The sequence below is a fragment of the Scleropages formosus genome, chromosome 14 (genome assembly GCF_900964775.1).
Source record: "Scleropages formosus chromosome 14, fSclFor1.1, whole genome shotgun sequence".
Taxonomy (NCBI): Eukaryota; Metazoa; Chordata; class Actinopteri; order Osteoglossiformes; family Osteoglossidae; genus Scleropages; species Scleropages formosus.
In genome coordinates this window covers 1261229-1277608 of record NC_041819.1, presented here as the reverse complement: position 1 = coordinate 1277608, position 16380 = coordinate 1261229, and the positions used below count along the sequence as shown (strand labels likewise).

The window sequence follows — 16380 nt, the reverse complement described above, 5'->3', positions numbered from 1 at the left end:
TTCCAGTCATTTTTCATGACAGTGAATGGAGGGGGTGGGGTTACCGTATGTGTTTCGGTGAAACCCTTTCTCAGTCACGGGCAGAACCTTTTAAGAAAACTGTTAATGAAGCTTGACATGTGACAAGGTGCCTGTCGCTAGCTATCCACATTGAGAGAAACTTTCAACCAAGGCAACAGTGGTCACTCCCCACGGACGGATGATCGATCATTGGTGCAGAAGGCTTTAGGGGCAGAAAGCATTGTCTCCAGTCTTTGGAAGAGCCAGCATCCAGCAAACATTAGTGAAACATTCATTTCATTCATTCATTGTCTATAACTGTATGTCCAGTACAGGGTCATGGTGATCCAGAGCTTATCCTGGAAGCATGGGGTGCTAGGCTATGCAGGGTACTCTGTACATGGGATGTCAGTCCATCTCAGGGTGGTTGATGAAATTTAATCTAAGGGAATATAAAGCAAGGCAAAGAAGCTAAGTCTGACTTGTGGTGGCCGCTGGCATGCCTCTGGCTTGGTCCTTCAAGGTGTCTCTGTAACCATGGCCACCAGTGCCCCAGGCCTTGTACCTTTCGGGGTTCATCCAGCCGACCTTCCTCTCTGAATGTGTCCATGGAAAAGGTGCAGATCAAACCAGGAGAGCAACTATTTCCAAGTACCTCTCTCTGAAAGCAGCCTTGATGTAGAGGAGAATGTGGGAACTCATGCGTGGAGACCTGCCAGGGTTGACAACCGAAGGTTATACACACTCTCCCAGAGTGAGGGTGAGGAAAGTCACACTTTGACAGGCATCTAAATCTGGATGTTCAACGGAGGCATTTTTATGCCCGCTTGCAGTCTGCTGTGTTTAAACAAAGAGCACGCAGGCGTGGTGGGCGAAATGGATACGGGGAGTTTGTGGGTCTCTGGGCCTGTGTAATGGATACGTTCCACCGAAAGTAAGGCCCCTCCACCCTGCAGAAATTGCCCCATTGAAGTGCTGCCCATGTAATTGCCCCACCAAGGATTATATTGCAGCAGCAGAGTGAGACACGCTAAGGGGCACAGCTATCTGTCAGGATCACATTATACATGGTGTCTGTGCCTCTGTTTGTGTGTGTGCGTGCTCTTGCCATTTTTTCAGGCTGTCACTGAATGACTCATTCAAGGTTGTACCACCTGCAGAGATGCAGTATATCAGAGCCACTTTTGAATTAATTGTCAGTTTGCTGGCATGCAAACTGCACCGTGCTGCATGGTAAATTAGGGTAAGTGGGTAATGTAATTATTGGAGCCATTGCCCTCCACTTGAAGCATCCAGGATTGAATCTCACTCCTGCTGTTGTACCACTGAGCAAAGTACATACCCTGAATTACTCCAGTAATGTAACCCAAATGTAAAATGGCTAAATACATGTAAGTAGCTTAATGTACAAACCTAACACTGTATTTCACTTTGGGGAAAAGTGTTGGATCAATGAATGAATAATAACTTGATCCCGTGCTTTGTCGTCTTGGGACTTCGTGGCCATTACCAGGCAGGAGGCACACCCACACATAGCTGCTTTACTTAACAGACCATTACACACACACACACACACACACACACACTTTCAGAACCGCTTGTCCCATACAGGGTCGCAGGGAACCGGAGCCTACCCAGTAACACAGGGCGTAAGGCCAGAGGGGGAGGGGACACACCCAGGACAGGACACCAGTCCATCGCAAGGCACCCCAAGCAGGACTCGAACCCCAGACCCACTGGAGAGCAGGACTGCAGTCCAACCCGCTGCGCCACCGCACCCCCTCAGACCATTACAGTCCACTTATTTTCAGTTTTTTTACATTTGCATGAACCCCTTTTCTAATTCTGGACAGTTGCTTTCATTTATTTGCTTAGCAGCCGTTGATTTACTTGCGCGCTGCTCACTATGTTGCGTCACAGTTCAGTTCCTCCATCATGATGGTTTTTACAGACGTCATTCAGGTGAAATACCAGGGTCAAGGAGGGACTGATTCAGATACTTGACACTAGTGCTAGGTCGCTTTTAGCTTCTCCATAGCTTTTCCTCCTGGAGTCAAGTCCAGTAGAGACCTGCACTGAAACAGACAGCCACTGTCGGTTGACATCGAGTCAGCAATAAAGACCTGCCAACTGCAAAGGACGTGGATAGAGAGAGAATTCCATAAATCCATGTAAGCGCTCGCTGGCACCTGCAGCCCCTCGCTATCACAAAGACTGGATCAGAACCAGCTGTTGTCATGGGAGCCTGGAATGTCATACTGAACTCTGTAGAACCACACCTGTCTTTCAGACGGCCATCCACACACACCAGACAGAGATGCCACTCGTTAATTTACCTCACTCTTTTGTCCAAAGCAGCTTACTGCTTTCGGAGTGTATACTGTAAAGTATTTATAATTTCTTACCCATTTGTTTAGCTGGGTTTTTATAATAGTATTAAATCAAGGTAAAGGAACTATAGCAGGAGCAAATCAGGGTCTTTTGATTTCAAGGAGACAACTCTAACCACTCTGCAACCATATTCACATCTGTTCATTTAGCTGATGCTTTTCTCCAAAGCAACTTCCAGTGTTAAGGTGCTTATAACTATTTACACACTTGTGCTGCGGGGTAGTTTTTACCGAAACAATTTTGAGTAAGCGAAGTACATAGCTCAAGGGGACTATAGCTGAAGCTCAAACCTGTAACCTTTGGGTCTAAAGGCAGCAGCTCTAACCACTACACTACCAGCTGCTTATGTTGTGGGCACCCTTCATTTCCAGTGATTTAATGTAGTGCTGTTGTAAATCACCTTGTGAGATGGCTTTCTAGGGGTTGCAGGTGGCATAGTGGTTAGAGTTTGACCTCGAATGACCCAGGTTCAAATCCCACCTCCTGTCTTAGCACGCTTGATCAAGGTACTTACCCTAAATTGTTCCGGTAAAAAGCCACTCAGGAGAAAAGTGTCAGCTCAGTATGTAGTTGGGATTGTTTAATATATGGTGAAAAGTGTAGTACACCTTTACTCTACGCTCTGAGGCCATAATGGATCAAAACTGATTTTGCTTGTCCCCTCAGTTTTTTGCAGATGGACGTGTGGCCCTGTGTCACCACAGTGCACTGTATTTAGTCTAGAATATGTTCTGGAAAGTGTGGGTGGTGCGCTGCGGCCAGCCGAGCCCGAGGGACGGTTAAGGAACGAGTGCTGGGCTGTTACCCTGAATTCCCATTTGCTGCGTTATATTCAGCCATCTGGAAGCCGCATATTGATCAATAGTAATGTAGATGCGTTCAGTTCCCTGATCGACCACGCTCCATGTTCGCGTGTCTGAATGCCACAGTTATGCTCAAGGTTAAGAGAAAAAACCGTGTAAGGACTTGGTAATTCTTCACCACCACTAATATTAATCACGATAATCTGGCCATTCATATCACAATTCTACACCAGCAGTTGATCTCCAGGGTCACAATCAGTACTCAAACCATTTAACAGTGACAAGGACTGTGAAGAAAAGACCATTTTAGGTTGCAAGGTTGTCAGACTCCATCCCCATGTGAGAAATTATCTTCTGGAGTGTTTCTTGATGACTGTGGCACTATGCCTCCTCTGTGAAAGCTGTCTCTTCCACCAGTGACCACCTCCCCCACATCTCTGTGTTTCGTGTAAATAATCCTCTTTCCTCACATGCACTCTACTGTCTGTTTGGGTTTACACCAGCTGGTGTAAAAGCCACAGACCACACCTTCCACCCCCTTACAGACTACACCCCTCTCCCCTCCCCCGCAGATCTGGCCTGCCTCTCCTCACCTCTTTATTCTTAGCCATTCACCCATTACTCTCCTTTATTTGTCCTGTGCCTACAGTAACTGGTTTCTGTGTTGGGGGGCTTCTGTTAGAGCTTGTTATCCCAGGAGCATCCCTCTTTGCCAGCCCTGTTCTCCATTGTGATTACTCAGAAGGAGCTCACCAAGGCAGGGTGGGGGAGTGGCACCTCCAGCTGCTACTGTTCCTTGCCAGGGTATCTTCATAATGAAGACGTGTGAAGTATTAAGAATGTGGGGCATGTTCTGCCAGTACTGAGGGGGCTTTTGAGGTCACAGTATGAAGAGTCCAACAGAGTGTGCTCTAGCTCCAGATCTTGTCCTCCATTCCTCTTTGAGCACCCATCCATCCATCCATCCATCCATCCATTCATTTTCCTGACCGCTTGTCCACCAGGGTCACAGTGGCAATAGGAAGAGCAGAGAAGCCCAGATGTCCCTGTCCCTCGCAGCTTCCTCCAGCTCAACCTGGGGCATCCCCAGCCACTTCCAGGCCAACTGGGAGATATAATCCTGGACCTCAGGGTCTTATCCCAGTTGGCCGTACCTGGTATACCCCCAAAGGGAGGCACCCGGGGGGGCGTCCTTACCAGATACCCGAACCACCTCAACTGGTTCCTCTCAATATGGAGGAGTAGCAGCACTACTCTGCATTCCTCCTGGATGCCCGAATTCCTCACCCTATCACGGAGAGTGAGGCCCAACACCTTGTGGAGAAAACTTATTTCAGCCACTTGTATCCGCAAGGTCCAACATGGGGGTTGGGTGCAATGCCTTTCAGGCAGCAGGAGGGGGCAGGGTGGCGTATGGCATCACAGACCCTCGCGGCAGAAACTTTTAGCACCCTTGTCTTAGTCATTGTTCCCTTTTTCCTTGGTAACCATCATATTAACTACAAACACATGATAAAGGAGAACTCAAGATATCTTGCGTGTAATTCCTTGCACGTCATTTTTAGGGTAGTTTTCATGTTTTTTTCACGAACCTGTGTTGCTATTGACCGGTAAAACCTCAGAGGTGCTGCTTGAGTTCCTGTGATGTCTCAGTGTTGGACTGTGTTTGGATGAAGGTCTTCTCCACGTTGCTTGTTTTTTGTCTCGATTTTCCTGAGAATACAGTGGTTGTGTGCGAGAAGCAATTTTAACCCGCAGTCCTCAGGAGGCAAAAAGCGCGTCCTGCCATCCTTTAGCTGGTGTTTGTTTGTCAGACACATTCCCGTCTCTCCACAGTTATTTCGACATACTGTGGACATGTGTGGCTTTCCCTTCAAGACACTGTGCCTCCCATCTCCTCTGTATTCTGCCTGTTTGCTCTTCTCCTTTCAAGTCCCCTTAGACTTTCCACCAGGATTGCATCCGCACGGTCAGGGTCCTGTTGTGTTCACACGCCACTCCCGAGCGCGGTCCCGTCTCCAGGTGTTAGCCATGCGGAGCACATTGTCCGTGGTCACGATCATTTCACTGGGAGTGGCTCTGATCATGACAGCAGCTGTGTCTCCTTCGCTGGCCTCATTACTCAGTCCCTTAGTGTCTCTGTCTCCCCACCGGAGACCAAAGCTTCCAGTGAAATGTCCTGCACCTGAGACACCATGGGCGGTTGTGTCTATTTTAATACCTTCGATCACCACCATGTAATTAAGAGGTATTTTTGCTCCTGTTACACTTAAAGCTCCTCCAGAGAATTGTTCATCTGCACTCAGGGGTGTTGTCTGTCTTTACTTTTTTGTAATTACTGACAGCGATGGCTAAAAATAAGTACCTGTGGGCATGGTTTCCTGGTCCAGATGCTGCCTTTACAGCCAATCAAATGGTAAAATATGTCCCAGTAGGAGTGGTTTTTACGCCCACATTGTGTCTTCAGAACCGGCCTGCATGCAAACCAATGACCAAGAGGTGGTTGATTGCATCACCTCCCTAAGGTCCTGAGATTAGACTTGGCTTTTGTCAATGTGTGCAGGCAGCAGGCCAGCATGGCCTGGGAGTGACGCAGGTCTCTGTGGGGTGGCAGCGGGGGGGCAGGGAATTACCGTGTTTTAGGGGGTGGCTGGTGAGGTGATTGGCTCCATCACGAGCTGGGGAGCCATGTGCCTGAGTCTTGTTCAGGTCTGGAGCTAGGCCTGGGGCATTGCATTTACATTTCTCACTCTCCCATTCAAATTCAAATGTGAAAGAGCATGAAAAGAAGGTTTGTTTAATGTGTGTAATGATGGCAGACTGTTAAATCCATCACTCATGGAACTGGTCACACAAGTGATAACGGCAGAAGGATAATATCCTTATCGCTCGCTCTCTTTTTCCCTGTGATTCACGAGTGCGCAGGACTGTTGCGCTTATGAGTTTACCGGCTGTCGTTCTGGCTTGATGTTCACATGTTTGGGCTTCATCGGCCGTTTCAGCCGGTGGATTCTGGTGGCCAAGAAGACTCTGGCAGGCTCTGCGGTGAGTACTGCTGCCTGCTGCTCGTTTCCGATGCGAATCTTGTCCGGTTTAAGGAGCCCAGCATGGTGTGCGGAGTGTTGTTTGGATCGTTACCATGGCAGCATCATGAGGTTTGGAGCACACCATGATGCTGGGAGCAGTGTTTGGAGAGGTGTTTGGACCTCAGAGTGGAAGTGCTGTGCTTTCTGTGTCTTCATCCTGAGGACATGAGACCCATCCCCTTCCCCTGTGAATAGGAAATGGGAACTGCGGGGGGTGGTGTGGAGGATGGGGGGACACTGGCATACAGCTGCTGGAAGACGGGAGGAAGTGTTAGTGATGGGCTGTCCTATGTGTGTTCTGTGTGTGCATGCAAGTGTGTGTGTTTTCGCATGAGGAATGGGATGTCCTGGACCCTGATGCATCCTAGCGGCACAGCAGGGAGTTTGCTATCCACCTCCTCTCCTTCCAGGTCAGCGGGCCTCACTGCAGAAGCGATAACATAGGCTGGACCCCTTGATGCCGTGCTATGGCCCTGCTGAAAACCGGAGTCGGGGGGGGGGGTAGTCTCTGTGCCTCAGACCTCACTGAATGTGAGTGGCGTTGGCTGTTCAAGGCAAGTGCTGGTTGCTGCAGCTGAGTGTGACCTGGGAGTGACTTCAACGGGACACACTAAACAAATACCATCGGGTCACTGCACGCCATGGGGTGTGTCACACTCGTAACCATTCGGACTCAGGGTGGTGTCCCCTGTGGACACTTGGTCAGTTTACATTGGAAATGTGAGTGTTTAACCTCGAATCACTGGCTCCCTGTGACATCGCCCCACAGCCACAGCCAATCACCGGTGTCTGCCCTGTGGCATTCTGGGATCCCAGTGGGGTAAGGGGTGGGCGTGGGGGTTGGGACTGGCAGTTCTCCCCTAAAGCATTGTGTTGACCTGAGTCTGGGTGGGCGGGGGGATATAGAGCTAGAGGTTGCCTGATGGCTACGCTGTGTGGGCAAGTGGTGTGTTCTGTAGACAGGAACTGGAGTGGGTTGTGTTCCTTTGGCTTTTGTTTCTAAAAACATAACAATCTTTGAGACTGGTTTTTTTGTGCTGTCTGCCACTGTAACTCTTTGGGAGTTTGTACTGGCTGTGTTTCACCAGAGTTACCTGGAAAGTCAAACATGAAGCGTTGCCCAGTTGTCCTTCTGAGTGTTTAAGGAATATATTGAGTGCGCGGTTCATGGAAAGGGACCCTTATCGGGCCCGCAGGCACTGATTAAAGTCAGGTTGATGTGGCTGGACCTTGTTTTGGATCCATGTGCCTCATGGCTGTTTTTCATCCCCCGGCCTTGGGCCTTCAGAATGTTACCCAGATCCTGTATTGCACAGCCATGTGAATCTGGTAGAGGAACTGTCCTCCCACAGTTTAGTGGGTGTGTTTGTCCCATTGCATTCTGGGAAACCTGGCTTGATTCCTGGGGAACCCGGTGCCGCCTTTGCCGTCGTCATTGTCTCGCCAGTTTGTAGTGCCATCGCCTCGGGGGTTCTGAGTGCACCGCCCACACCCGCAGCTGTGCATATACTGATATCACTTTTTATTGTTATAATTATTAATGTCGTTGTGGCTGACAGCTGCACAATGGCTGTTGTGTACACACACACACACACACGGCTGTCCAGTAGCAGCGATGTAATTTGAACTGAGCTTGAACTGCTGTGGCAATACACTGTAATATTAAAAAGTAAAAGTTTTTAGAGGTTCTTTTTTTATTATTTGGGATCTAGGAACTTTCGTTATGTTGTGAATGGGTCTTGGATTCTTGTGAAGAATGTCTTTTCATGGGTGATTTTTTTTTTTCCAGGCTTAACCACATCCTAGGGGTTCATTGTGTCAAGTTGCCCTGTTCAAGGTGTCATTCTGAGGGAAAGCTGCTCCCACAACAAGGTCTACCTGCCCGTGGACATGAGCCATTTTCATGTTTCTCTGTTCCTTTTGTTTATGGGGGAACAGATTGTCCCCGATCTCCATTGGTTTTGTGTTTGATATTTCGCTTTGTTAATAAAAGCCTTTCTGGTAGCAGCATTGATTTATTTTTGATGTCTTCAGGAGCAAAGCTTATGCTGAAGGGTCCATCCAAGCTTTCCCCAGGTACAGGTACAGTGAGGCATCAGACAGGTTCCACAGCTGTGAGACTGACACACAAATCACCCAGGAAACTGGCTCTGAACAAGGACTTTGTGTACATCTCACTGTCCCGGGGGGGTTTTGAGGCTTTTACATTTATTTGTTTAGCAAACACTTTTCTCCAAAGCGGCTTCCAATGAACACAATGTAGTGTTATCTGCCCAAGATGACTTACACTCCTAGATACACTACTTACAATGAGTCACTCATCCATACACCAGTGAAAAATACTTTATCCCTGCCATCCACACTATGGGTGACTTTAGAGTCACCAGTCCACCTCAACAGCATGTCTTTGGACTGTGGGGGGAAACCAAAGCACCTGGAGGAAACCCACACAGACACAGGGAGAACATGCTAACTCCACACAGACTAAGTAGGGGATTGAACCCACATCCTCTTGTGCCACTTGGGCGCTGTGAGACAGCAATAGTACTCGCTGTGCCACCTGTGCCACATTCCCTTGAATGTGATAGAACTGCTGAGCAGAAACAGGGTACACCAAAGACTGAGGTGAAGGTGGCATTATTATTTATAGTAAACAAAAAACAAAATAGATGGAATAAATATTTACATATAAACGGAAACCTGCTGCTATAATACCCTTGAGCAAGGTACTTACTCTTAAATGGTCCGGTAGAATTACCCAGCTTTGTAAATAAATGGGTAAATAATTGTAAGTCTCTTAACATTGTAAGTCACTTTGGAGAAAAACGTCAGTTAAATGAATGAATGTAAATGGAAATCAGTCGTTCCAAAAAGTATTTTTAAGTGCTGGTCTTACATATTTAGCTGACGCTTTTCTCCAAAGCAACTTACAATGTTAAGGTTACAATTGTTTACCCATTTATACAACTGGGTAATTTTTACTGGAGCAATTCAGGGTAAGTACCTTGCTTAAGGGTGCTACAGCTGGAGGTGAGGCTCAAACCTGCAATTGTTGGGTTCAAAGGCAGTCACTCGAACCACTACATTACCAGCTGTTCTCATATGTGGTGTAAGATCCTATGACTGCAAATGCAACGTGAGGAAATAACAAGGGCTTTTTAACAGTGATGATGGTCACCATCATGATGATCAAGATCACTATGGCCCAGTGTAATAGCTTTCATTAGGGGATCTAGAAGCACTGCACATAAGTTCGGCGTAGCCTCACACATCATTAAGAATCCACCTTACTAATGCAGACCAGTCGCTGTGGAGCCAAACACACGGCACTTCAGCTGCTGTCGAAAAGCAAGCATTTCACTGTCTAATCATACTGGCATGTTGGAGTTAGGAATTTCTGCCCTTTTCCCAGAAACCAGTTCCTCTCGAAAGTATTAGACAAGTGTTAACGATTATAGGGTTGTGTATTATCTTTGCCCTGTGGTTTGTTATGAATGTTAGTATGCGCTGTCTGAGTGATTCCTGCATGATTAAGACATCAGGTTCCTGAATGAGGTGGCGCTGAGGTGTGTGTATCCTCGCTTGGATTATTTTGTTTATTTAGTTGCTTAGCAGATATTTTGTCTCATAGCGATGTGCAAATCTTACTTCACAGGAGCTTTTTTAGATTTTTTTTAATCACAGAGTGGAAAGCCCCCTCCTGCAGCTGTGGTCACAAGATCAGTTTTTGGTTTTATTATTATACTTTCATTTATTCAATTAGCTTATTATTAAAAATTATATTTCACATTTTATTTTAAAAAGGTGAACTTGTGATTTTAGAGCACCCATAGTGTGTGTTTGTGTGAGTGAATGAGTGTGTGACTGCCCTGCAATAAACTGGCATCCCATCTAGGGTGTACACTGCCTCATGCCCTATGCTTCTGGAATAGGCTCTGGACCATGATGACCCTGGAAGGTGATACTAATGAATGAATTAATGAACAAATAAGCAGTTAATTTGTTACTTAGCTGACACCTTTTATCTAGACTGTACCCATTTATTGAGCAAGAGTTTTTACTGGAGTAATTCGGGTTAAGTACCTACTCTTGAACCACAGCCTCTTCTGCAACACTCCCTCAAATATTTCCATTACTACGCTACCTGCCAAATATATTGGAGTCATACAGGTGTGAAAGTACTGGTGAAAGAGAAGTGTAGAGACTACCTGCTGTTAACATGATGTTGTTTCTTTATGTCTCTTACGCAGCATGTAAAATACATTTAAATCTTTTACAAAACCGTCATGAAACGGAGAGGGATGGAGAGCATTTGGACACACACACACAGACACACACACACACACAGACCCACAAGTGTGCGCACACAGACTGGAGCAGCTCAATTAGTGCCACCTGTTGCCCCCACACTCCCATATTGATGGCCTATGCAGTTGCTGTAGGGACAGCTGCTTTGCCCAAGAGGAGGGGGAGGGGAAAGGGGAGGGGGCACAGAAGTAGGAGGTTGTCTAGGTGATGGTGCAAGGGTGGAGTAGGGGGTCCACTCACACATTTTCAGCTCCCAGGACACCCAACTCTACAAATATGCACAAGCCAACCCAGTCGCCATGTCTTCAATACTGTAAAGCTGCCAGGCGTTCCCAGCGACTCAAGGAAACGGCTCAGGGGATGAGAGGGTATCAGTGACTCTCTAACTTAGGAACTGGAACCCATCCCTGGGGCTTAGTGGGGACAGGAGCCCACCCAGAGTCTGCGACTGTCTGATGGGAGCTACAGCTCAGAGGAGTTATCAACACTGCAGGGCAAATCCCCTCTGATGAGCTGGTTAGCGCTGAGCTTTAAGCTTAGTCCTTCACGCCCAGAGCTCCCAACAGAGTGTGTGTAGTGGGTACCGTCATGCCTGAGGTTACGTGGTCTGGTCGCTATGGCTGGAGGCAGACCTTCAGGCACCACTCTGATTTTACGGTAAAGGAACCAGACTGGGGACAGGAAGGTTCCAGTGAGGTTGTGATGCAATGCAGTGAGTGTCTCAGGTGCCGAGGTGTTGGAGAACTCGGGTACTCGGCCCCCGTGCCATTCCAGTATGTGTTGATTTGCCTCTTGTCACCCCATTGCACAGGAGCACATTCTGTGCTGTTTACGCTCCATAACATACAAAACCGCAGTTTGATTTTTAGCTTTTACTCCAAAGGAAATGAATTATGGTCTAGGCTATGGTCAAGCTGCTGCTTTCATGGAAGTTCAACTAAGATCTGTCTGTTTCTCAGGAAGAAGCTGAGTGCTCGCCCGCTGGCCAGAGTTCCGCCGTGGTTAGTTACGTCAAGGCCCTGGTCTTTGAGAAGTAGGACATCAGAGCCAGAGGTGAGGCTTGGTTTCCTGGCAGATCCCCATGGATCTATCCTCCTCCAGTCTCGTAGTGCTCTTCTATATGCCGCAGTGTTCAGTGCCTCATTTTATACGTGTTTTTGCCATCCTTTGTGTAGCGTAATTACAGTGTCAGGCTCACAGAATGGGGAGGTATGTTTCCAGTCATTTCAGACAACCCCCCTATCCCCCTCTCCCCCACCTCACACATGACACATTTTGAGAAAAGCTGCTCCAAGCCTAACATTTTTTTCTTGGCAGAGACTCGGTTTCCTGTTTGTTTGTTTTTTATTTTTTCCTCCTGTTTCTATTCTTTTCCACAAAGATTTTCATAGTGACTCCCAGGATCGGCATACTTGCCGAGTTGATGGAACCAATAATAATAAATCTCATGGGGAAGGGGGCAGTTACAAGACATACTTTCCACTTTCCACGCAACGTATATAGTAAATGTACGTATTCTAAACTCAGTGTGTTGGACAAGGACTTTCCCGGCCTCTTGCCACGAAGTGTGGTTTTGGTGGATGTTCAAATGGAAACCATGTGGAGATGAGTAGATTCCTTGGAGTACAAGATGTCAGTGGATGCATCCCTACAGCATGCGCAATCCCCAGCTCTGTGTTTTCACAGGCTTGCTTTCACTGCAAGGTCCTATGCAAATGCCTTCACACTGCCTTGGGGGCCTTCAGTGAACCACAGTCCTCACGGAGGAGGGTAAAACCATTTCTGTTGTGCCTAAGGGAGAACCACCTGGCTTCCCTCACCCTTCACTTGAAGAAGCACCCAGGACCTGTGCTGTGTGTGGACCTTCTAGCTGACATTAACTGCACTTGGGGTTGAGAGAGTATTGGAATGAAGTCAACTGTAGGCAACCACTCTTGTAGTTTTCAAGGTGGAGTAGGGTCTGGAAGGGGTCTTCCGTTACCTTGCTTTGTGTGTGTCTTTGGACCGAGAGAAGAAAGACACTCAAACATGGAGAACTTTCAAACTCCACTTTGGCTGAAGCAGATTTGGACCCAGGTCTGAAACCATAGCCCAGGAGCTGTGAGGTACCAGAGCTACCCATTGTGCTGCATCTGAAATTCTCATTGGGAAAAATCTGGTGTAAAAGAGAAACACAGATCACAGAAATGTATCTTAAAACTATGCTATTTACATACCCACTTGGCTGTACCTCCCTGTCAGCCAATAGCTCTTTGTCACACAGTGGGCCGACTGTGAGGCAGGCGGGTGCAGTTCAGTTCACTCTGTGTGAGCTCCCCCACAGCACTCTCCCAGAGTGCATATCTGGATCAGTTTCCTTAGCTGTAGGTGAATCTGATCCTCTCCTGTGAAGTTGTGAGGGTTACAGTTTTTGAAGACCCGAGTGGGAATTGCACATGGCCTGAAGATGCTGGCAGCTCTAGCACAGCAATGGCTTCTTCTACCCTCTGTCTGAGGGGGCTCCAACTGCCTGCTAGGGTGCCAAAGCGGCTGTATTTGTGGGCTGGGAGGTCTATCTGGAGGTTTGATCTGAAGTTCCCTGTACCATTGTTCAGGCCACAGGACAAGTCTAGGCAGTGCAGTGGCTGCAGAACCAAACACCCACCGAGCCATAGCTATCTCTTGGGCTCCTAGGAATTCACTAGGCCAGTGAAGCAAAAATCCAGGTTTGTTTGGCATTGATATAAGGAATAGGAGATAACACTGCAGGAGGTCATGATGGTCGTTACAAAGAGAGGCAGGAGGTCAGAATTTGGGGGAAGTGGAGCAGGACGTTGGGAGCTGCTCTGCTGTCATGCCCTGGACCAGAGCATTTGGCTCCATATTTCCGGTAGCATGTAAACCTATGCAAACATCATCAGCGCGCCAACTTTTTAAATGGACTGATAGGCATGTCTGATGCATCACAAGTAGGCTCAAACAAAACCTACATGTATTAGGCTGAAGAAATATGGTGTCTTCTTGCTTTTACCCATGATGTAATATATTCCACAGCACATTGCTGGATCCTATTACATATCATTAATAACCATATTGCATACTTTTCGATATTACAACAGTAAAAACGACCTGCAGTTCTTTACAATAAAACTGAATTTATGTAAAGTACTGCATTATTTATTATATACAGTGTATGCCATATCATAAATATGAGAGGTGAATGAGGACAGCTGTACATGAATTCTTATTAATGTGAAAGGCGTTGAATGACCAACTGTACTCTTCCAAGCTGGAACTGCTTTCTTCTGGGCTCTGAACGTCCCAGACAGGACACAGGAAGTGACCTCATAAAGATCTTCGTTCCCCTCTACGGGGCAACCTTTCTGCTGAAGCTTGGCTGTGATACAACTTTTGACATCACTCGAGCTGCGTGGAGCTCTTGTGCTGATTGCTTTCTGGCTTTCTTGCAAAAATGGCCCCTAATGACAGCGCTGAACAACAGTTCTCAATGAGCCCTGGGGTGCATCTCCACGAGCCCTTCAGTCTGTTGCTGCACATCACTGCTCTTCCTACGTGTGTCTGTGTTCTCGCGTGGAGCAGCAGCCAAGAATAAGAGTCCGCAATGTGGTATTGATTTATCATCATGCCTCGTGTCCAGGAGGGGAAGAAAAACAGCCAAACAAGCACTGAGTCCTGCTGATGCGAGATTTTTTGTGGGAGCTGTGCAAAGCATTGAGAAGCATGCTAACCCATGGCCTCTTGCAGAGCCTTTGCTGCAGCAGGAGGATCATGGCATCCTTCTCATTTCTCTTCTCCTCCCATTTTGGTCTGATCTGTCCCTTAAAGTGCGTGTTTTGGAGCCTGGCTCAAACAGGAGGGTGGGGACTGTGACACCAAGCGCACATAGCAACAAAGTGCTTCATACTGTATGTACAGTAGTAATTCTGTCATCGGAGTGGTGAGATTGGTCATCTGATCACAAACTCTAAAACCCACTGGCTCCTCTTGGTCATGTGAGGTCATGTCCCAGAGTGGAAGTCCTTGCTAAAGAAAAACTGGCATATTCCGCCATGGAATCTGCAGCCTGTGAAAATGCGCAGCAGGGCCCCATCGCCCACTCTCTCCACCGTTTGGCACGTCTGACGGTCCCTGCAGTGACGCAGCGTGGGGAAAATGGAGGCATCCGTGGTGTTCTGGACAACACAGTGGACCTAGGCAGTGCCGTCTGTCACACGCCCTGGCATCGCTACGCTCTTTTTGGACGGCACAGGAAGAGAATACCGCTCCCTGCAGTCCGGGCTCTGCCCTCTGTTGTTCTTGAACTCAGACTCCGCCCAGTGTGTGCAAAGCAGTATTTGTATTCAATTTGTAATCACAAGCCATGCTGGGTACTTCACTACTGCTTCACAGTGGAGCAGGAGGTGGTTATATGCTGGTTGGGAACGGAATATTTCCTGCCTGTGAAATGGACAAAAACAGATTATCCGCAAATGGGTAAGTGAATGTACTGGCTTGAGAAGAAAGGCTTCTGTGCCAACAGGACAGAGCAAGCGGTTTCTTTGTGGTCACATCCCTCTGCATGGTGTCAGTCTGCCCAACATGGCAGCCACCCGCTGTCCTTGCCCTTACCCCGCCCCCGTCCCTCCCCTTCGCTCAGTAAATGGCAGCTGTGCGAATGGCTCGCTTTCATGGTTGGTGCTGCTGGGCGTGAAAGCAGCGGGGGGAGGTGGGGCATGGACATCAGTGCTTATTTACAACAGTTAGCTGCGCGTGAAAGATGACATTAGTGTAGCCTTCTCCGTCTGTCTGGCGATGGTGGGAGCCCCAGTCTGGCTGTCTGTTCCTCCATCCACCCATCTGCTATATTGCTTCGGAGGCTTCCAGTGTGACTGGTGGGAGGATTTCGCCTTCAGCTCTGGTGTCCTCTTTCACTGTGCTGCCTTTCATGGACGGGTGTGGATGCAGCAAAGTTGTACTTCAAAACAAAGATTCTCCACCCCAGTTTTATAAATAGAATGCAGCCAGGATCCGGGCTGTCATATTCCTAAAGGGACCATGTCATCAATGTAGCTAGCTGAATTTTTAACTAAATGTGTGGAATTCTGTTCACAAACACCTCCTCCGTTTTCCTATTGCCTACTGCTTACTTTTTTTGATGTAGCGAACATACACATTCTGTCGATTCCTGTTGGTACTCCCATTTTAGATGAAGTTGTACATGAGTACTAACACGTAATGCTTTTCCTTATCAGGCAACAGTAGACAGAAGTCCCTCAAAAAACCACGAGTCTCAAGGTTAGACTGGCTGACTGTGTTTATGCTAGCTAACCATAGTCATGTTAAACTTAAACCATAATTTTTCATTACTATTATTCTTATTTGAGCTGCGTGACTGTTGATTTAAGAATAGTCTTCAGGAGGCCCAAGTGCTGGTGCAGTCCCAGTTTTGTCGAGGAAGATGCCGTGTATACGCATGGTCCAGAGCCTACCCTGAATGCACAGGGCGCCAGGATGACAAGGGTACGCCCTGGACTCAACGCCAGTCCATTGCAGGGTCTTGTGTGTATACGGTTAACTCATAAAAGTCAGGAAATTATTGCTTTTCCGCACAGCGTAGCATCTTGGGCATTTTCATTCACCTGCTGTCCACTAGATTTTTTTTTTTTTTTTTTGCTGTCCTCAGATTACTCTTTGCTGCTGTATTTGCTTTGGCTCCAGCGTGATTATTCAGATGGCAGAAGCATGCCACACCCTTGTAAACTTTTCAGTTTCCACCACCCTTCTCGCCTTGCTCAATAAAGTCTTTTTCATGT

The 16380-nt window shown here is 47.6% G+C and overlaps 1 protein-coding gene across 4 annotated transcripts in view; it reads left to right on the top strand.

Annotated features, from left to right (window-relative positions):
- Positions 1-16380, top strand: part of LOC108918342 (ras-associated and pleckstrin homology domains-containing protein 1-like) — a 59988-nt gene that overhangs the window by 11816 nt on the left and 31792 nt on the right. For 3 of the 4 annotated variants that reach the window (XM_029257801.1, XM_018725479.2, XM_029257802.1), the window contains exon 2: positions 11548-11641. The exons of the other annotated variant lie outside the window; for it this stretch is intronic. In XM_029257801.1, coding sequence (XP_029113634.1) covers positions 11548-11641 — 94 coding nt within the window. The remainder of the gene's footprint in view (positions 1-11547; positions 11642-16380) is intronic. 4 annotated transcript variants of the gene reach the window in all.